Raw genomic sequence first — 22,596 nt, 5'->3', positions numbered from 1 at the left:
TAAAGAAAAAAGAATAAAATGCTCCATACTCTATACTAGTCTACATTTAAAAAGTCTATAGTGTCGACCAATATCAGTATTGATAATTCTTAATAAATTTTATATACAGAATATTATATTTTTCAGACCATCCAAATATCTTAATACTACTATAAAATTATTATTAAGTACAACATCTAATTTACCAGATCATTATTTTAGAAGTTCTATATACTATGGTACTAATAGTTTGTACCTAATATTACCAACACCAAGATCAATTATATTATGAAAATCTTGGTATTGCACTATTTATATTGTATATTTTATATTTTACTGCGTACTATAAACATTGATACTAAAAATACTCGTTACAATTTGGTATATCATTCATTGTTACAACGTATAATATTTTTTTTGTTGTATCAAATACTGTTATAAAGATAGTAATGATACTCGTTATAGTAATAATGTTATTATGTTAATTGACAGTATAAAAAGACCCATTAACAACTAAGTATTATATCAATGTATAAATAATCAAGCATTTTGTGACAATGTGTATCATATACCCAATTTGTTGTCATTATAAATATAAATGCAATAGAAAGCGAGTAGAAAAATGTATAAATTAAAGAAATTAAGGAACTAAGTACATTATAAAAGGGCATGGTTAAAATATTGTAACACAAAGAGGCAAGTATATACATTTTTTTTTTATTTCATTTTTATACAAACAAAACTTTCTTATATGTATAAACACTCTCTAGTACGGAGTATTTGACATTTCACCATCATCATACTATATAATATAATATAATATATTATAGCTTATTTTCTAAGCCCAACTTCTACATTAACAAATTTAGACTTTAGTCCTTCCACTTTTCCTTATTCCCATTTCTGCTCCTGCATTTTTTGTTTTTCCCATCAGGCATCAGCATTCTTGTATTCGCGTCTTCTACTATGTACAATATATGATGGGGGGTGGGGACACTGGCCTTTAAGGTAAAAAGGCGCAAGTGTTGGGGGGATTTTCATGATTAGGAGAAATATTGAGGGGTGATTAGCAAATTTTGCTTAGTAGAACTCTATGATCAGTCCTCCCATTGGGGCCCTATGTGGAATTCCCTTTCTTCTCTTCGCCGCCCTGTAGTTGCCAGAAGTTGGCGGCGGCGTTGACGGGCTGAAGCTGTGAAGCTTCCCGCCGCCGCCGTGGCCGTGGCGGCCGCCGTGACTGCTGCTGCTGCTGTAGGAGTCCTCGGAGTCTGAACCCACCGCCGCCGCCGCCGCCCTCTTCTTCTCCGAGAAGTGCTTCGGCTTCTTCACGAAGTTCTTGGATGTCCCGACAATCTGTAATGAATGCCCAGAAACCCAAAATTCTCAGAAATTTTTAAACAAAATCGCCAGAAATCAAGATCTTTAAGCCCAAATTCTTAATGTGATTGGGTTTTTCTCGAGCAATCAAGCATTGAAGCAGTAAAAGCAGATATCAACATTAAACCCGGATTGAAAAAGCAAGAAAATCCTTAGGAAAAAATGCAGAAAATAAGAATACCTTGCAGCCAAGAGAGCAGAAGCGGAAGGAATCAAGGAGGCTACGCTCACAGACCTCACAGGTATTGGTGACGCCCTTTCCCGGCCTGGGCTGCGGCCGTTCATTCAAGAACACAACTTTAGCGCTGTTGATAATGTAGGTCTGAACCGAAGAGATGTCCAAAAACTTCTGAATCTCATTAACTCTGATCACATCATGGTATGAAGACCTCCGTATCTGAAAAAACCCAGGTCAACGCCGCAAAATTGGAGGAAAAAGACGCAATCTTTACCGGAAAAAAGCTGAAAAATTTACCTGAATGGCGCGGTGGTCTTTGTGATTGGCTAAGCAGAGTGAACAGAGAGCGCCATTGGTGCAGTCAAGGCAGTACATATTGCATTCGCTCTTGTGGGAATCGGCGTGGAGTTTGCATTGAACGAAGAATCGCTCTCGGAGCAGAGGCTTCAGCCATGGCGGCCACCGGTTATCGTCCTCGTCCGGCCCTCCAGCTCCCTAAAAAAACCCACAAAAAAAACTCAATCAAAAGTTCAAAACCGACCACCAAACGCCGGAGAATCAAGAATGGAGCAAAGGGTATCGGAAACTCACCATGATTCGCCGGTTCTTCGGCTTGAATTCCCGGACGGTGGTTTCCTGATTATCGATCGCCAGCTTGAAAGACGGCTTCAATGCAAAGAACGGTATAGATTATAGAATAGTGCGAGTAGTAACAGCAGTAACGCCTCTGAAACTCTGAGCAGAAACCTATAGATACAATTATACAAAGAGAGAGATATAGAGATATAGAGAGAGAGAGAGAGAATTGGGTTTGGGAATTGGAGGCGGTGAGAGGTGGGGGAGCTACTTTTGTATTGAGAATGGACTAGGGTGGGGGTAGGGGGTAGAGTGGGGTGGGTGGTTTGGATAGGGGGGTGGTGTAAGAAGGCAAATTGGGTCGTTCTTATCCTTTCGGTCATACAAAAAAATAAAAAATAAAAAATTCCGAGCCTAGCTCCGAGGCAAAGCCTCTAGATACGTTGGGTGCAAGGAACCGACCTCCTTCGTTCCTTTTTTATTTCCCTTTCATTTCCATATGTTCATATTCTTTCTTAGGTCTTATCATTGCCATTAATATATATATATATATAGGGAAAATAGTATTTTTTTCTCCTGTGTTGTTTACTAATAGTACATTTTCCCCCTGTGTTGTTTATGTAACCACTTTATCCTCCTCAATTGTTTTTGAAGTGGCTATTTTTCTCCCTCTCCGTTAAGTAAGTGTTAGGGCGGTTAAATATGAGGGTAAAAATGACATTTCACTTATTATTATTATTATTATTATTATTATTATTATTATTATTATTATTATTATTATTAACCAAATTCATTGCTAATAATAATAATAATAATAATAATAATAATAATAATAATAATAATAATAAGTCCCACCCAACGCCCTAATATACTGCAGTACTCCACGTCTAAAATGCACAGTTATATTGCAAACCAAATTCATTTCTAAATTACTAATAATAATAATAATAATAATAATAATAATAATAATAATAATAATAATAAGTGAAATGTTATTTTTACCCTCATATTTAACATCCCTAACACTTATTTAACGGAGAGAGGAAAAAATAACCACTTCAAAAATAATTGAGGGGGATAAAGTGATTACATAAACAACATAGGAAAAAAATGTGCTATTAGTAAACAACACAGGTAGAAAAAGTGTCATTTTCCCTATATATATGTGTGTGTGTGTGTGTGTGTATAATAGATAGATACATTTTTATCTTTTATTAGTGTATGGAATATGGAGTATTATTATTGTGAACTTGTTATAGTGTGAATCGTAACTAATCAGTAAATTATTGATATATTTATATATTGTATTAGTATAATTAGTTGGCCATCAATATAGTCATGTATTGTAATGGTACCAATGTTAATTTTTAGATAATAATGTATGATACAATCACGTATATATCATATGAAGTGTTTCCTATCATTTCCAATAAAATGATCTATATTATATATAATTGTTTTGGGTCATCAAATTATACTTTTCATCTTTAAATTATTAAGAAATAGTACTTTTCATCATATAATTATACTTGTCCATATTTGTTGTCTCTCGATTGCTTGCGAAGTGATATTTTCATCCTTGAATTCACTTTGTAAACAATTAACAGACAAAAATCATTCACATACAATTAAATGGATGAAAAGTTGTGGCACTACTATAATTTACGAACAAAAAGTTTCATTTTTCTTATTGAGTATTATTGAACATTATTGATAATATTCAATAATACACAATCAAATACATTATTATATCATATACGTACACTTAGCATTAACATTAATAGGCTACTTGAAAATTTTTAATTTGTTATTATTATTCATTTGCTTTTAAGTTTTTCATTTACTTTAATGAATAATAATAATGGCTATTAACTCTTTTTTAATATACATTTTAATTTAATGGAGAATATTATGTATGTGGTGATGATCATGAGTTGGCACATTATTACTTATTCCTTTTACTTTTTTTTTTTTTGGTCATCTTTATTTTAGGTACATCTAATTTATTAATCTAATTTGATTAGAAAGTTTTAGACATTAGGCGTGACACATACATTATACATAGGATAATATCAACTGTGGGACAATCCTACGTAAGTTGATTGATCGATTAACTTGATAATTATAAAATTTTAAATTTAACTATAATATTTAATAGTATTAATACTTCAAATACAAATTTTATTATTTTTATTTTTGTATTTTACATTGGAATTTTACTATTTTTAGATGAACAATAACAATGTTCTTTATTCTATTCACTTTCTCCTATAATGTGAAAAATATAGAATTTTTGTTTTTAAAGTGAATATTAAGATATAATTTTAGGGTGAGAATCTCAAGGGAAAAAAAATTATAGTGTCATTTGTAAAAAATGTCATATTTTAAAAATAGAGAAGTGGTACATGTTTATCTACTCACCACATTTATGAAAAATTATAAATATATTCTAACCACTCGCAAAATCATATGCGCGGAGTTTTACCAAGATGGTATAAGTAATAATTAAATTTATAACTTTTATGTACATGAATCATATTTCGATCACTTACTTAGCCACTTATTTTGGGGCTTCTATTATTGTTAATGTCACAAAATATTGATAAATATCATTATGTGTGACAAGAATATAAGTAACTCAATTACTTTTATATATATGAGGTTTGTTTTTGATTTGATTTGATTTGATTAGTGGGTACTATGTCGTTTCATTAAGTGATTGGTTTGGATTAGATGAATAATGACAAGTGTAATGGTTATTTAAAATAACCAAATATACAAATCTATTGCGATACAATCAAAATATTCTAAGTAAATCTGCGGCAACAAAAGGCAAATCCACATTCTTCACATTGCGCCCACCTATTCATCCAATTTTCTACCTTATAATATTAGAAGTGAATAAAAGATTTGTTAATCAAAGCTTTTAAATTTTGTTTAAAAAAATGAAGAAATTCTCTAATTAGTAAATGCGTTATAAACATTTTAGAGAGAAAAAAAGAGGAGAATTTTATCATACTATGGAAAGGCGGTTGCGTTAATCATATGGCCTCTAACGTGTTCGAATAGATATTTTTTAGAATTGACGTGATCTGTATTACACAGTTAGAGGTTGATTATTCCGATGTATACAGAGTATATTAACGAATAGCGTCAATGCGTCTTGATCTATTGAATTATTCGAGCCGTTACTACTTATCATGTCATTATTGACGTGTTTTTTAACGGTTGGGGTGGTGATGCTTATATAACTTACAACGTAAAACTCTAAATTATTACTACCGGTCAATTATTGATTAATGATCAGGGTATTGGTTCTAGGTATTAATGTCCAGGGCCGTATTTTAAGTTTTGGTTGCCCTGTTCTGGTAAATAAATGTGGCCCTACCAAAATCACAATTTTTAAAATAATACATGCAAATTTCGAACCTTTGACCTCCAAGTTAAAATACAACAAATACACATTTTTACCATCTCTTCATAGAACCTTTTAAGTTTAATTGAAAATTTTTAATTTTATTTCTAAACTAGCTAGGTAAAAATTAAATATTGAACCTATAAAATTTGGGGCCCCTCTAAAAATTGGGGGTCCTGCGCGGTAGCCCAGCTTGCACAGCCTAAAATCCGGCCCAATGTCATTCGTAATGTCTCGTTGACTTGATCATACTACGCACATGTCTTTCACGCATTCTCTAGACACGTCACCTATGTGGACAATTATTTTTCCTTCTCTCCCCACACATCCTACTTTGAGCTCACATAAAACTCGAAATAGGTTTTAACTAATGAAGTTGATCTTTTAGAAAATTGAAGTAAATTCATCGTTATTTATTATTTTTTTTTTTTGAAAGCTACTGGCTCTATTACATTGTAGTATCTGTTCATATACTTTCTCAATCTACTGAAACACAAAGAACCAATAACGCCTCCACTGAGGCTTGAACTCATAATCTTCCAAATGGAAGTCCAACCCGGGTACTCATCGTTATTTATTTATTTATTGGTTTATTGGTGAAAAAAATCCAAAACTTTACACTTTGTTGTGATTATATCTAAATATTTAAATTTAGCAATTTACTACCAAATATTTACATTTTCTAGCAATTTTACCCAATTATAATATCCAAGTATCCAACCCATGCCAACTACTATGTAGTGCGATGACACCTTTGTTATCATTCCAAATGGGTGGTCATATTATCGAACCCTGGTTGTGGAGGCATTGTTCTTTGGGCTACAAAAGATTGTGAAAGTATAGAACATATATTACCTTGTAAAGATTCACGAGTGTAACATATTAATGATGTCAATCTGGCCAACCCGTTCGGTTTCAAGCTAGTCTTGTCAGGCTAATTAGTTTTTTTTTTTTTTTGGTTGGGTTGGCTCTAACTTTAAACCTCGAGCTATCGTGCTTATCAAGCGAGCTAAACCGCTGAACTAAAATTGAAAAATGAGAGTGGGTACCCACATTCAGTAGAAATGGGATAAAATTTGAAAAACACCCACCTACGACGTCGACAAGTTGTGATTTATTTCATGACATGTAAATGATACAAATCACCTTATAAATTAACTACACGTAAATATGTCATGTTATAGATAGGGATGTCAGTCAGGCTAGTCCCTTTAATTTGGTGTAGGTTTTGTGCTAGCCCTATCGAGATTTGATATACCAGACTTATTAGTTCAAGATAATCATTTTTTTTTGTTCGGGTTCAACATTCTTCGCCTTAACCCTTCGCTCTAACCTTAAAATCTCGGGTTGCCGAGCTTATTGGACTAAAACTTTTGACATTTTCAAATTAACATTCCCAAAACTTTCAATTTTTATAAACTAGCACATTTACACTATAACGAACAACACGTTTGGTTCACATAATGAATTTTGAGGTAATAGGAATGCTATTCCATAATGAATGAAATAGACAAGGAATAAAATAGGAATTGTATTCTATTGTTTGGTTCACGGAAGGAATAGACTTTATGAATTATATTACAGTGTTTTGTTGATTGAAGGAATAGAAATGAAATATGTTTTAAAAGACATAAACACCCTTATAAAAATATGTGATGGTGGCGATGTGGCGGTGGCGGTGGTGGTGATGGCGGCGGCGGCGGCGGTGCTAGTGCTGGGGTGGTGGCGGCGGCGGCGATGGTGGTGGTGGCGACGGCGGTGACGATGGTGGTGGTAAAATTGGAAATAAATTTAATTGGGAGTAAAATAGGAAATACAAACTTTAGGCTATTCCTGAGAACTCAGGAATAGCCTAATACCAAGGCCCCCCATGAATCTCTATTTCCCTTGCAAGGGGAATAGGTCATTCCCGGGAACAATGTTCATGGGAATACAAGTGGTAACCAAACAGAGGAATAAACCTATTACTGGGAGTGCTATGATGAATGTGATTAGATTGATCAAATCGTAACAGAATAGATTACCGGATAGTATATCAGAAGCCTGCCACTAAAGACTCCTAACTAATAGGCTAAGAGAGTTAGACTTAATCTCCTACCACAAACTAATATACTATAGACATAATAATAATAATAATAATAATAATAATAATAATAATAATAATAATAATAATAATAATAATAATAATAATAATAATAATAATAATATTGTGAATAATACTAACAGCTATGTCATTCCAGGCCTATTCCGTGAACCAAACAGCCCATAATAAATATAAACGTGTACATCATTCAATCACTTTACACCTACATTTCTAAATTCCAACTAAAAATAATTAATATACTTACACTATAATATAATATTTATAGTAAGTTTTTAGTTTTTCTTTATTTATTCTCATAAAATATTTTATTTTGTACTATATTCATTAAAATTTTAATATAAAAAAAAAAAAAAAAAACTAAAGATGAGCTTACCTATAAACTCCATATATGTTAATATGTTATGTTTCTAATCACTTCTATTAAATAGCTCACGCTATCGAGCTAGCCCGTTTAGGCTGTCGGGTTCATCGAACTAATTTTTTTCAAGCTAAAATATTTCGAGTCTAATATAATCCTAAAATTTTTCAGTTTTATTAGGATAACTCATCATATTCAGACTAAGATTAACATCCCTACACATTATGTTTCTTTCGTTAATAAATTATATGCTTGTTAATAAATTGAAGACACAATTTTTAACTACAGACACATAATATGTTAACTGCAAACCGACAATAGTCCATGGTATATCATTAGGATGCCTTATCTAAATTTGTTAAGTTGGACGATTATTTGACAACTGAACATCCACATCATCATATGATTTTACATTATTATTATAATTTTTCTAATTTATGTTGAAGTGGAAGCTAGCATGTAATTTTTTATTTTTGCTTATTTCCTCACTAAGAGATGCATGCTTTCTTAAAATTCTTTAAAAAATTATTATTTTGTTATGACATTTGTTTTTGAAGCAATAAGATGGTGTGTATTTCTAAAAGAAATTGTGGAATGTTTTTTTTTTTCTTTGGTACATTGATATTGCACTATTGGTATACTATGGAAAGTAGTGTTTCAAGATTATGAATCAATTAGTATTTGTTACTCAAATAAAATAATGAATTCTATTATCAAACATTGCAAGAAAAACATCTCCCTACGCTTTGTAATTATACATAAATTACAAAAATTATGATAATAATGTAAAATCATACGATAATGCGGATGCTAAAAACCATGATTCATTTTGCACAAATATAAAATGGCTTTATCTCATCTCACTTTAATATTAATAAAAATAGAAAATAATAAAGAAGTAATAATGGTCAAGAAAAGGAGAATGGCAAATGACAAATTAATCCACTACAAACAATGACATATTCAAACTTTTTAGCCTAAGCTTTTAAGCCAACGATTGAAAATTGCTTCCTTCCAATCTCATTATTCACAATTTCATCCTTCTTAGTGCTTTTTTCTTTTTCTTTTTTTTTTTTCCCCTCCCAAAAAGTTGATAAAAATTCTTCACCAAAACCATTGATGACTCATGCTCCACAACTTAATTGCAATGACATTTGTTTGGTTTGCAAGGATAAATACTAGCAAAAAAGTACTGAATGAAGGTTCTGTCGAATCGACAAGATTTTAAAGCTATTTTCTTAAAAAGATTTTTGAGCGAAGTTTTTTTTTTTCAAAAGATTGTATTGGTATATGTTGAGCAATATGCACAATAGGGAAAATGACAATTTTCTTACCTAAATTATTGAAAAATAGTTTTTTTTTTTTTAATTTTTTTAAAATTATACAAGTCTTTTTGTTCCCTACTTATCTTTGATGAGAGTTTTTTTTGTCGCTATATTCTATTAATGTGTGGTTAAAAGAATTAGACAATTAATGGACTAAAAGTGCATTTTTTTTATTTTTTTTTTGTAATTTAAGAATGAAAAATGTTATTTCTCTCATAAAATATGAATGTATAATCCAACTATTAATTTCAACTTTTAAGTGAAACAAAATGCATTTTTTAATTTGATATTTAGAGCCAAATTCATATGAAAAAAGGTCATATAAGCTATGACTATTGTCAAGACTCACGAACATGTATGTGTATAGGAATTTCATAAATGAGGAAAAATTATAGCACCCTCTCGGTTGAGCCTATCTCATAAGACTTTTTTAGTGCAGTTTACCACTGCTGGAAATTTCGCATTTTCCGTCCAACAAATGTTGTACGGAAAACGCGATATATTGGTCGGAAACGACGTTTCCGTCCAACATACCGACCAAAAGGAACGTTCGGAAAAACCTCCGTGGGAAATTCCGTCCAACTATAGTTTTTGGTCGGAAATAGCGTCCAACGAACAAAAATCGGACGGAAATTTCGGAAAGTAACCCACCATTTTTAAAACGTGGGAACTTCCGATCAACTTTGTCCGTTGGTCGGAAATTCCGTCCAACTAAGTGCGTTGGTCGGAAATTCCGACCCAACGTTGGACGGAAAACTCACCTATTATATTTTGTTATTTTCCTTCCAACTGTTGGTAGGAAAATCCTAAATCATATGGAATATTTTTATTATTTTTAAATTATCATAATTTTATTTATAACTGTTGTTAATAAATTATGTCATAAACAAATTAATGAACACACTAAATTGAAAATTGAAAATTGAAAATATATTTAAACATCAAAATTATTTACAACAAAAATTATGTTCATGTTCATAAAAAAAAACATAAAAAATATATACTACTTGATTGATACTCCGTACTACTTAAGTATGAAAATATACTTATTTGATACTACATAAGTATGCTCGTTGCACCGAAATAAGCCTTCAAATCCGGCACTGCTTCAATGGCCTTGATCAATGCAGCATCCACAACCTCCTTCAATGAAGTTGATCAAGTGTAAACCTTCACCAAAAATGGACCGTGATATAAGTAATCTAACACTGAATGAGTAGATACCTATGCATTTTACAAAATGACTAGAAAATTAAAGGAATGTCTTTTATGTTTAAGTAATCTAACACAGAAAAAATAGAAAACTTCTGAATTCTTACATCCTAATTCTAAAGTTTGTTTAGTATAAGAGATGTACTCCACAATTCTTACATCCTAATTCTAAAGTTTGTTTAGTATAAGAGATGTACTCCACAATTCTTACATCCTAATTCAAGATTAGTGATACTCCACAATTGTTATGCAAGTAAAGGAAAGTAAGATGAGATGGGTCTAGATGCAACACCTGAATACTGTCACCACGAGAATGTTTCCGTGCTCTATTATCAGGTACATTTACAACCTGAGACAACATAATGTATGTAAAACAATCAACAAGGAAATTAATTAGAAATAAATAACCAGGCTAAACAAGCAGGCACTTTGTGACACTTATACCTTAACAAGATGAGTTTAAAAAATTAAAAGGAACTGTAGCCTGGAAACTAAAGCAATGCTTCCCTAGAATTTTTAAAGACTACAGGATACTCAAAATGAACAAAGAAGACAAATTTACTGAACTTACAGTTCCTTCCAGCATACATGAGAGAGATGCATACATGATGACATCATTGCTCCTATTTCTCTTTATATTGGAGGGGATCCATACATGAGGACAGCATAGGAGTTGCACGCAACATTGACAAATTACTTTCATCTTCTATTCCTGGTACTTCAATGCTAGACTAAGTAAACACAACTAAGCAAAGGGATGCAACTCCAGACCCCCAAGTTGGAGTGTTCTTCGGTGTCTCTGCAGGTTTGAAATCACCTTGTTTCTAGTTAGGAAAATTTACTTAGAAGAGTATGGGGCATATGAGTTGAAGAGAAAAAAGACCCATAATTAAATTTAACTTTAAGAAGAATAACTTTTCAATACAATTAAACATTAGATAATGACATATCAACGAGAGGTCCTGTTACTTTTTCATCTTAAAGAAGCAAGAATATTTAAAAAAAATCAAAAATCATTCAGGAGCATCTAGAAGTTAATGCAGTCTTTGGGCAATTTTAAAGCTATAGGCAAGATTTGAAAATTACTGTGATATGAATATATAATCCAAGGAGCATACAACATAGAAATAAATCATCTTGGAAAATCCTGCTATTGTGTTGAGTGGGCAATGAAGAAAAGCAACCATAGGCACCAAATATAGGACTAACTGTAACCAACATGGACATTGTGTCGAATGCTGTAAGTGCTCTAGAAATCCACAAAATATCAATATGATTCAAACCCAACTCAAAAAATACATACTGGATGGATATTGAAATGCAAGGGAAAGTGTTCTCTTTAAAATCATTAAATGATCAAAATAATGTGGCTTCATCATAAATTGATAAATATGTTATCAAGCAAACAAAATCACCCCTAATTTTTTTTTTCCCCTGTATTCAAGTCTCACCATTAATTTTTATGCTCAAATAAACAACAAAACAGAAATGAGATTCAAAGCAAGGGTTTCGGGATTGACTTACGGAATCCCAACACTCCGTTGCGTCTTTCCCTCTTCATTTCTGAGCTTCCTCAAAAGGTACAGAGACACATTAGTTTAGGGTTAAGATTAAAGCCTCTATTATAAGACTAAGTTTATCCATGCAATGCTTTCTCCATTTCAAGGTGCACTATGGGCTTTAACTAAATCTTTCTTCTAATCAAATAACATTATATCAATAACTAGTGGTTCAACCTAGGTTCATAATCAAATTTGTGCAGTGCAGACTTCGTTTTCCATCCTTTTCACCTAGTATCTGACATTAGATGACTTAGTAGTGAAAAAAAAAAAAAAAAAAAAGCAGCCAAACACACACACACAGAGAATATTAAGTTTCTTTAATGAGTAAAGGTATTACTGTTTTTAGATATGTAGTTCAATAAAGAATTTCCTTTGACGGCATAATAATGGCTGCAATCTTGATTAAAGAACATTTAGTTTTGAACTTGAAAGCAAACACACAAAGAGTATTAAATTTCTTTAATGAGTATAAGTATTAGATATGTAATTCAATAAAGAATTTCCTTTGATAGCATAACAATGGCAGCAAATGCAATTAAAGATCATTTACTTTTGAACTTGAGCTACTAATGGATAATGCAGCAATCAAATATATAGAGGTTGGGGCTCAGATCCATATAATTCCAGGATTGAAATGCTTGGCACTGCCATAGCTGCAAACCCCAGCTTGAGTGCGAAAATATTCACAAACAATAATAAACAGAATGATGTTGATCAATTATTCCTAGTTGAAGAATTTTACAGTTGGCTACTTTTAGAATTCAAGGGTCAAGTGATCAAAGATGGCAAAAAATTTGGACGAACAAATAATGAAAAATAGTTTTATGGGGTATATATATGGGTGTTCACTGTTCTAGATACTAGAGTTGATGCGAAATGACAATCAGTTTATAAATGGGTGTTCACTGTTCCAGCTATCTGCCTTAGCTACTAATCAACACTAACATGTTTCCATTTTTTCCACATTATTACTGAACAAGCCCTAATACCTAGTTTATAATCAACACTAATCAATCTTAACTACTAAAATCACAATAAGATAGTCAATAAGATACTAATATCACAATAACAATAATATTTGAAATCAATTAACAAAAAATTGAAATAAATTAATATAAAATATTAAAAAATAAAAAATAAACTTACCCATTGTTTTGGGAATCGGCAGCTACGGGGTGGTCGGTGGCGGTGGCGGTGGCGAGTGAGGCATCTCCGGCGAAGGAAAGGCGGCGGCGACTGTGGTTGAGACTGAGGCGATGGCTGTCGGTGTCTTCGTCGGCGGAGGAAGAGCGGCGGCGGGAATGGCTGTCGTCGTCTGTCAGTTCTGGTCTCGGAAATGAGGAAGGTCGTCGTCTTCTGTCGGAGTGAGGAAGGTCGGCTATCGGCTGTCGTCGTCTGCAGAGGAAAGGCAGCGGAACGGCTGTCGTTGACGGCGAAGAAGCCGGTGGAATGGCTGTCGGACTGTAGAATCGCAAAGAAATAGCGGATGACGAAAAATGCAAGTCTAGGGCGAAATGAAATGGCGGAAAATGCTAGTCTAGGGCGAAATGAAATGGCGGAAAATGTTAAGTCTGGGGCGGGAAGGGTATTAATTTTGAGTTGATTTTTCGCTGCACCCATTTTTTAAGCGGTGCCGAGAAAATTCTCAATTCTCTAATAAAATAATATTAAATTTCCGTCCAATATTACGTTGGACGGATATTAAAATACCTACTATTTTAATTTCTACCTATCAGTCAATTCGACTTTACCAACCAACACTATAGGTTGGTCGGAATTTCCGTCCAACGAGCGAGTATTGGACGGAATTTCCGTTCAACACTTGCGCGTTGGACGGAAATTCCGACCAACTTTCCGTCCACCCATCTTTAGTAACAAAAAGTTGAAATCTTTAGTAAAATACCGACCAATTTACGGTTGGACGGAAATGTTGGACGGAAAACGCGAGATTTCCAGCAGTGTACCTCCAGGCAGTATGATGTTTAATAGTCCTATGATTACATGCCAAAAGTAAAAAATTTAAATAAAAGGTATAAATTAATAATTCTTTAATAAATTAATCATCATAGGACACTAGGACAGCTATATATTAATGCTTAATTGACTTGATGTTTCCTGGTTTGGCCGTCATATATATCTAAGAATCCATGCTTATGGGTTTGGTTATAGCCTTGATGATTAACAAACATGCATTTCATTATCACATTCCTAACCCCATTTATTAATACATTAAACTTTATACATTTTAAGATTCTTGCAAGAAAAAAAATTGAATTATACAAATAAATACAAGTAAGGTAAAATGGTAAATTTCATTTCATACTGACAAAGTAATCACTCAATTCGCAATCACATTAGGCTTGACCTGCTAGAAGTCGGTCATTGTGGGGCATTGTGGAGTCAACCCAACACATTCTGGATGACGCGATATAGCCTGATTTAGCTTATTGTGGTCCTTTAATGACTAAGTTGTAAGGCGAGTTTAACTCAGAGCGCACCGTAAATCAAAATAAACACAAAAACTACGCACCACTACGATAGCTAGCAAATTAAACTACACATACACGTTTAGATCAAACATCAACAATATACCCACAAAAAAACATTAGTCATTAATCATTTAAAAAAGGGTTTTCAACAATGTGAAGATTATAAGAAAGATGATTATGGTGGGTACTGGGTAGCCATTTAACCACCACAAAAATCATCCTTTAAAAAGCAAAATGGTCTTAAGTGAATGGATTCAAATATGATTCATGAACTAAGCTAATTAAGTGAAAATGGGAATCTAGATTCATGAACTCTTTATGGCAATTTTATTTCCCTTTTGAAAGATCAGTGGTGTGGTCCAAAAACCAATCCCCAAAAACGTTACCTGCAACATCATCTAGAGACAACCAATGGAGCTATCAACTTTAGGCGTTAAAATGTAGGATATGTACAAAGTATTGGATGGCTAAACTTGTCCTCACATTATTTGTAATACACGTATCGTGTTCATATTGTTTTCTTCTTAATTTTTTCTTTCTAAATTATGAATAAACATAACATTACAGACGCAAAAAAGTCTATACAACAGACGCAGAAAGTTGTTTTTGTACTAGTATATGTCTAACAAAATTATATAGACTAAATACCCTCCACATACCGTGGGAGATTACAATGTCTTGCTAAACTGGTTAATTGCATTGCTTCTATTCAGACTATATTATATTCGATTTATGATGTCAATGACCTTGTAGTCTAGTGGCACGAAGTGACTCTTTCATATGGGAACGAAGTCATGGGTTTGAGCCTCAAATTCTTTGTGTTTCAGTAGATTGAGCTTGAGGAAGTAATCATGAACAGATATACATAGAGGTGATCACAGATCAAGTCAGATTTTTCTTAAAGAAAAATTTAACTTGAGTTATTAGTTTTTGGACTCTAGCCAATCTCAAACTAACATGGATATGTTTTGAACAATATGAACCTAAATCGATTCAATGGTCCCTTCAAAGTATATAAATTAAATTAAACTATATATTAAAAGAAACCTTTTTTTTTTTTCTTTTCTTTCTAAGGAGGGTGGTTGAGTGGGGTGCGGTGGTTACCTATGGTAGCCTTGTGTACAAAATAACGAAATAGGGCGCCGTTTTCTATGGGTTATGTTGATGATATGCCACTTACCAAAGGAATATAAAAGAATCAATTATGCAATAGGGCTATCCTAAGTGTGAATAGAATGGAATGGAAGGTAGCCCAAACCAAATGTCTTTCCAAATTTAATCTTTATTTATACCTTCTTTCCTAATTTAATTTGTCTTGTTATTTAAAACATCGATCTTTTGATTATTTAACTTATATACAGACGTAAAATAGTATAGTGAGAAACATCTAGCATTACATTCAAATCAAATAATGAAAATAATGAGGGTACGAGTATTGCAATACTTAGCAGCTTTTTAGTATAACAACAAAAGAAAAGACATGGAGAATAAGAAATGGATCGATGAACAATGTTGCATGGGTGAAAGAATATAATTATGAGCTGAGATGTACATTTTATTACTTAATGATGTTACTTAATTAAGAATAAGATGCTATGTGCATAGTCAATAATGGAATCATTGAAGGAATCTATTAGACTGATTGATCTATAAAGCAAGATTATGCATATCCGTCTAAGAAAAGCATTGCACATTTTTTTTTTCTTTTATTATAAGTCTTTTTATATAGTTTCTAGCCAGTGATGAAGCACATCTTTAATTAATGGAGAATCACCATGGCTGCCGTATAGTACCTTAAATATATAAAGAATGAAATGGAATCGTGCATAGTTAATGTAAAAGCAAATCTTTCCAAAATCTCATCACTCACTCTAGAGGTACCACATTGAAGTCTTGTTTTAGTACGTCCTGGGTAATAGTGTACAAATTTTACGTGTAAGAGAGGTGAATTGTACTAAGAAGAACATAAGATCATGTGTGATAAATTCGACTGAGAAAGTATTGATGAAAATTAAATTTATAGTCTTTTTGTACAAGAATCATACACCCAGTTGACTATCCTTTTTTATGTTTAGTTATGAGGTCGTTCGACCACCATTTTTTATGCTTAGTTAAGAATTTTTAGTATTTAAATTGACATGATGATATCAATATTCGATTATTCAAAAAGTTGAGATAAATTTAGGGCATTAAAAAAAAAACTACTGTTGGTGGTGGTCAATATTTCTTGCAAACTTTGATGGATGACCAGAAATTTTTAACCCCTCTTTTAGGGGGTCGGAAAATTTTTGCAACCAATGTAAATTTTGACCATCAAATCAGGATGTTTTTAAACTTTCACTCACATTTTTTTTATTGACAAGAAAAATGCGCATTCAATACTCGAGTGTGTGCACTAGGTAAATCTCGCTCTTGTATAATAGCTCACAAATCATATAGAAGAGATAAAATGTACTAAATTGATTATATGCGAAGAATTCAACTGAAAAGATGTTGACAACTTTTTATGACAAGAACACTAGTCATAAGAATGTGTGGCTGTCATTCTACGATCTTTAATAACATAGCTGGAATAGCTCAGTTGGTTAGAGCGTGTGGCTGTTAACCACAAGGTCGAAGGTTCAGCGACTATACCGTAGCTGTCTGCGGTGGAAAAGAAAATAGGCAGACAACGGAAAAGACGTCTGCGGTGGAGGTGGCAATTGGTAAGACGATCAGACCGAATGCCGGCCTAGAATACTAGAGATACTAGAGACGGGCAAACCGTACCTAATTATTAAGAGAGACTAGAGTTCGACGTATCACTTTGAATTGAAAGTTTAAGACTAAACTTAATGTCTCCCTTTTTATTTATTTTTTATTTTAAAAATACATTAACTATAGACTTTGGAGTACGAATTAGTTGACTTTTAGTGTATAATATGATCTGATTTAATCATATGACGACATTAAAAACATTAATCTTGCATTATTAAATATTTAAATTTCATGAATTTCCACACAGAGTTGCCATCATAATTAACTTGTTCATCTTGCAGAAGCAACCATTTGATGATGACTGCAACTTTTTTGACTAATCCTCGTAGATGTATATAATTAGTAAGCACACTCTTCTGACTATTTGGAATTGGAGTAAAAAGAGTTTTGTTTTCTTTAAATAAAATAATGAATTTGAACTTAAATGCTCAATAAGAAGAAATATTAGAAAATAACATTATTATATCCTTTTTTATTTATGGGAAACCATAGTGACATTATTTAATTTAAATGTGCGTTTTGAGTGAAATTAGCTTTGTGATCTTAGTCGGCGAAAGATTACAAAGAGGTAAATCATGTTAAGTTGTCCATAATTGACCGGTTCAAACTAAGAAGATCATTAAGTAACTCTCATGCATAGTCGAACTTAAAATCTTTGTGATTACCAAACGTATTATTAGTTCCTCAATTATATGTGGTTGTTGTATAAATTTATTCTCTCAATTATTTGCGACGCAAATTAAGTCATTCAATTATTATCAAAGTGACAAATTTAGTCCATCAAATATTAAATCAGTTACTTTGTTAAGTGTCATGTTAATGAGGGATTTAGTACTTGAAGGATCCTACCTATGCCACCACTTTGATAATAATTAAGGGACTATATCCCCACTTCAAATAATTGAAGAGTTAAATATTCATTTCGGTCATAATTGAGAAATTAAAAATGACATTTTAAAATTAAAAATATTAAAGAAGTTTTATCTCAACTCGTAAAATTTGTTATGATTATGAGTTTTGTTACATTCCCCTTGTAAACTTACATCCTTTGAATTTACTTTTCCATGTGACATTACTCGAAAGGGTCTTTTTGTATTCAATTATTATACTGATATATTCTTCTTAAACTTATGGTACGGTAGATTTAGCATTCATTAATAAACAATGAATATAAAGAATTTTATTACGTGATTATGATCAGAGAGGAATATTTTATTGTAATTTTAAGAAGAGAATTATTTTTTTCTTTTGAAAAGTGAAGCTTGAGATACCATGTAAATAAAGAACGAAAAATAGCCATTAAAGAAATGATCGAATAGATAAAACATTATTCTCGCACCTGAAGACCAGGTCAAGGAGTCGATTATTGCTAACACTTTAACTTGTAAATTTTCATCGTCCCTCAATACAGAATAAAAGATGATAACACGTTCTATTACTCCCCCACCAAGTTGTCCCCTCTTTAATTACTAGCAACAAATTGGAAAAGATTTTGATAGAAATAATTGTTAGTTGTTACAATGCGTTGACATTGTCTATACAATTAATGAAAATTGGAAATAAATGTAGGAAATGGATAGATGGAGATATTTGAGTACATTTTTTACTTGACTTGACAATATATACAATACGTTATAATTGATTAAGAATTAATATGTGCGAGTAAAAATAATCAATTACAGTATTTTTAAATAAATAAATTAAAAAGACTAAATTATCTTTATACTTTGAGATTAAAATATTACAATGTACAATCATATTTTTTTTTTTTTTGAATGCAATGTACAATCATATAGTTGTTCAATAATTGCACAATGAATATAATGAGAAGAGCTAGGAATATAATGGAGCAAGAGAAAATAAAAGAGAAATAATTAGATGATTGTGGTACCATACTATGATTTTATTATTATTTTGTGTTTTTTGGTGGTACTATGATTTGTTTTAAGGTGTGTTAGTTTGACCATAAAACCAACTATGTTTGTCCCTTTGGTGGGTTTTAGTCAAAATCAAAGCTTGGCTTGGTAGGAAACCGCGGTCACGGCACGCCATCCATGACTCTTCATTTGTAGGGCCATTTGACCTCTTCTCTAGTCCTCCACCCCACCCCTCCCCCCTCCCCCCCCCCCACCCAATGTACTACTTTTAAGGGAATGAAGTTATATTACATATACTCTCAAATTCTATTGTTTTATTTTTATTCTATGATGTGACAAACAATTATAGGGTATTTTATCATGTAGGTCTCAGAAAAAGTGTCTATATCAAGAATTATTTGTGAGAGCGAATGAAAGTTGTGGTAAGAACTGAGAGTTCATGTAGTATTTTCCAAAGGAATGCCATAGAGAGTTACAATGGAGGTCTTTAGTCTTATCATAAGTATCAGTGTAACTATCGAAAAGAAAAATATTGTCATAATGCTTTAATAATTGATTACCTAAACGGTAATTATTCACTTAATTTGTGAGTGATATTACAAGAATTTTGACATTTTGTGACACTTTAAAATTTCGTCACAAATAATATCTTTTTTTGTGACAAAAATAACCAGTTGACTCTCTTGTTTGTGACCATTTATTATTATTATTATTGTTGGTGTTGTTTTAAGTCACATATGAGGTAGTAATTGTGACAATTAAGTATTTGATATAATTAAATTGAATCAATTAATGGAATAATAGTGTGACAAATTAAGTTATCACTAAATGTATAAGTAATTTTTTTTTTTTTTTGCCACAGTAATATAATCTTGACGGGAACAAATATAATTGTGACAAAATGACTCAAATCACGGAATCTACCACAACCGTCTCAAATTCTCTAAAATGGTTTTACATTGGTGCTAACAATGAGACAAATTCATACTACTTTTTTCAATAGGGCTCAAATTCACACTCACACATTGCAGACCAATTTTTCTCAATAAGACTCAAATCGGATTCGAATATTCCAACTGATCGCCTGACAGTAAAACAAATCGTTACTCTTACTATAAATTAATATAATCAACCAATTACATTGTGCCTAGGGACATATCTTTCAATTCGTTTCTTAAACTTAGGGGTAGGTTTTTAACAAGGACACCATAGAAACCAAAGGAGAATGCTATGATGAAATGAGATAGTGTTTGGCGTGTGGGGTTGAGTAGTGCTATGCGTTTTGTGGGAAATTGGATTTCACTTTCACAATTTTCACACAAGTGGTTGACTCTACAATTCTGGCTTTCATTCAGTCTTTTCCCTTAGCACCATGGCCATTGCGTGGGGTCCACACCACCACCCCCACCCCCCTGCCGCCAGGAAACTACCTACCTGGCTAGTCACGGCCGGCCATGGACCTTCCCATCACTCACCACCTTTTTTCTTAATTGTTCATCATTCAACCTTTGACGTCATGTCTCACATAACATTTTTTTTTTTTCCATATGATGTTTTTCATTAAATTTTGGTGTGTTTGTATGTAGGTCGGTATGCTACTTTTTTTCACCAATGTAGGTTGATTTTTTTTTCATAAATTTTGTGTCCACGTTTGTGTTGTTTGTTTGCTTATCAGCTTATGTTTTGATTGAAATTATTCCAAAGAAAAATTACAATTTTCTTTTCTAAGAGCATCCTCATCACTAGTTTTTTGGAGGGGTTTTTGAGAAAACATAACTTAGACGAGAGAGAGAAAGGAAAAAAAAAAAAAAAAAAAAGAAGAAGCTTACTCCAATGCCTAGGTTTTTGACAGACTTAGCTTGTGGGACCCACTGCAATAAGTCTTCCTGGCAAGTTTGGTCGCATGAAGGGCAACATCAGTCGTTATATCATGGACCGCAGTGAAAAACGGCGCCGTTTCTTTAAGCAAAGAAACGGCGCGCGGTTACCGTTGACGAAGTGTATGTATTTTTTGTGTATTAATTTCCAACTGAAACTACAGTGTATCTAAACTGACACTACGGGCTCACGTATTATTTTTATATTATCAAGTGAAAATGCAATTGAAATGAAATAAAATTGTAGTTATGTTGAAATGAAACTGCAGTGTATACAAAATGAAACTAAATAACAATTTCACATATTTGAGTGTATATTACCCATCGAAATTGTAGTTATATCAAAATGATATTGTAGTTGTGTTGAATTGAAACTACAGTGTATATAAAATGAAACTGAATAAAATTTCACATATTTGAGTGTATATTGTGCAATGAAGCTGTAGTTATATCAAAATGATTATGTAGTAGTTGTGTTTTAATAAAACTATAGTGTATATAAAATAAAATTAAATAACATTTTCACATATTTGAGTGTATAAGTATCGAATGAAACTGTACTTATATCGAAATGAAACTGCAGTGTATACAAAATGAAACTGAATAACAGAGTTACGTTTTGCGGAACAGCGCGGAACGGCAGGAAACAGGTGTCGTTTCTTTCATTAAACAAAACGACGTCATTTTGAAGCATTATGCACCGCAATGCACGATATAATTTGCAACATAGTGCCTGCTGAGCGCGTTACTGACGCTTCTGTTATTTTATTTTCAGCTTTGTTTTGTTTTTATTTTCCCCCCATCACATCTTCTCTTACGTGATTACACTTAAAAAAACTCCCCAAAAATCACAAATGTTGAAAATGCTCTAAGTTATTAGGAGATAGTACTTTTTCATTTCTTGATTATATCCATTGTCACTTTTTGCCTATCAATTGTGTGCTTTTGCGTTGTTTACTTGTGTTTTTTTTTTTTTTTTTTTTTTTTTTTTTTTTTTGACATTTCGTTATGATGGTTGGAAAAACATTAAATTTCTGTTTACTTTTAACAAGGGTTAAGTCATGAGTTGAAGAGATGCATCGTCGGTCCTTTTTATGACTTTGCAACATTATTGACAATATTAGCATCTTGAGATTCTTTGGTCAAGGATTCAAGGTATATTATCCAACAATTTTAATGAAAATTACACAAATCAACCAGTACGGAGTTTGATAATATGTAGTCTGTTTCCATACGGTTGCAGTTATTAACTGTCTGCTCATATTTTAGTCATATAATTGCATACTTTTCTTGCAAGCAGTTAAACTTCTTTAATTGGTTTCTTAAATCTTTAACACAAAAGTCAAATTAAAAAAGGTATAATTCCCTTCTTTTATTTGTCAAAAAAAGAGAAAATTGATAAATATTAGTAATAATACACAAATATATTGAGATGTTTGGTAAATAGTTGTTAGCTGATTGGGTTAGTAGGTGTGACTAGTTGATTGTAGAAAAGTGTTTGGTAAATTAG

General features: G+C 32.3%; 1 protein-coding gene and 1 long non-coding RNA gene across 3 annotated transcripts; both read right to left on the bottom strand.

Annotated features, from left to right (window-relative positions):
• Positions 1-652: 652 nt before the first annotated feature.
• Positions 653-2,355, bottom strand: LOC109152966. Its single transcript, XM_019300676.1, has 4 exons — positions 2,126-2,355; positions 1,832-2,029; positions 1,538-1,753; positions 653-1,332 (listed from the first exon to the last, which is right to left on the bottom strand). The coding sequence occupies exons 1-4, from the start codon at positions 2,126-2,128 to the stop codon at positions 1,060-1,062; spliced, it is 690 nt and encodes a 229-aa protein (XP_019156221.1). The 5' UTR covers positions 2,129-2,355; the 3' UTR covers positions 653-1,059.
• Positions 2,356-10,286: 7,931 nt separating this feature from the next.
• On the bottom strand, positions 10,287-13,638 carry LOC109152970. 2 transcript variants are annotated; one of them, XR_002049439.1, is made up of 5 exons: positions 13,233-13,638; positions 12,049-12,087; positions 11,096-11,323; positions 10,817-10,873; positions 10,287-10,482 (listed from the first exon to the last, which is right to left on the bottom strand). It is a non-coding gene; the product is annotated as an uncharacterized LOC109152970 (long non-coding RNA). The 2 variants fall into 2 exon arrangements; XR_002049440.1 differs by lacking the exon at positions 12,049-12,087.
• Positions 13,639-22,596: the final 8,958 nt, after the last annotated feature.

This window comes from Ipomoea nil, unplaced genomic scaffold (genome assembly GCF_001879475.1).
Source record: "Ipomoea nil cultivar Tokyo-kokei standard unplaced genomic scaffold, Asagao_1.1 scaffold2480, whole genome shotgun sequence".
Classification (NCBI taxonomy): domain Eukaryota; kingdom Viridiplantae; phylum Streptophyta; class Magnoliopsida; order Solanales; family Convolvulaceae; genus Ipomoea; species Ipomoea nil.
The sequence above is the reverse complement of the archived record's forward strand: the minus strand, read 5'-3'. Positions and strand labels throughout refer to the sequence as shown.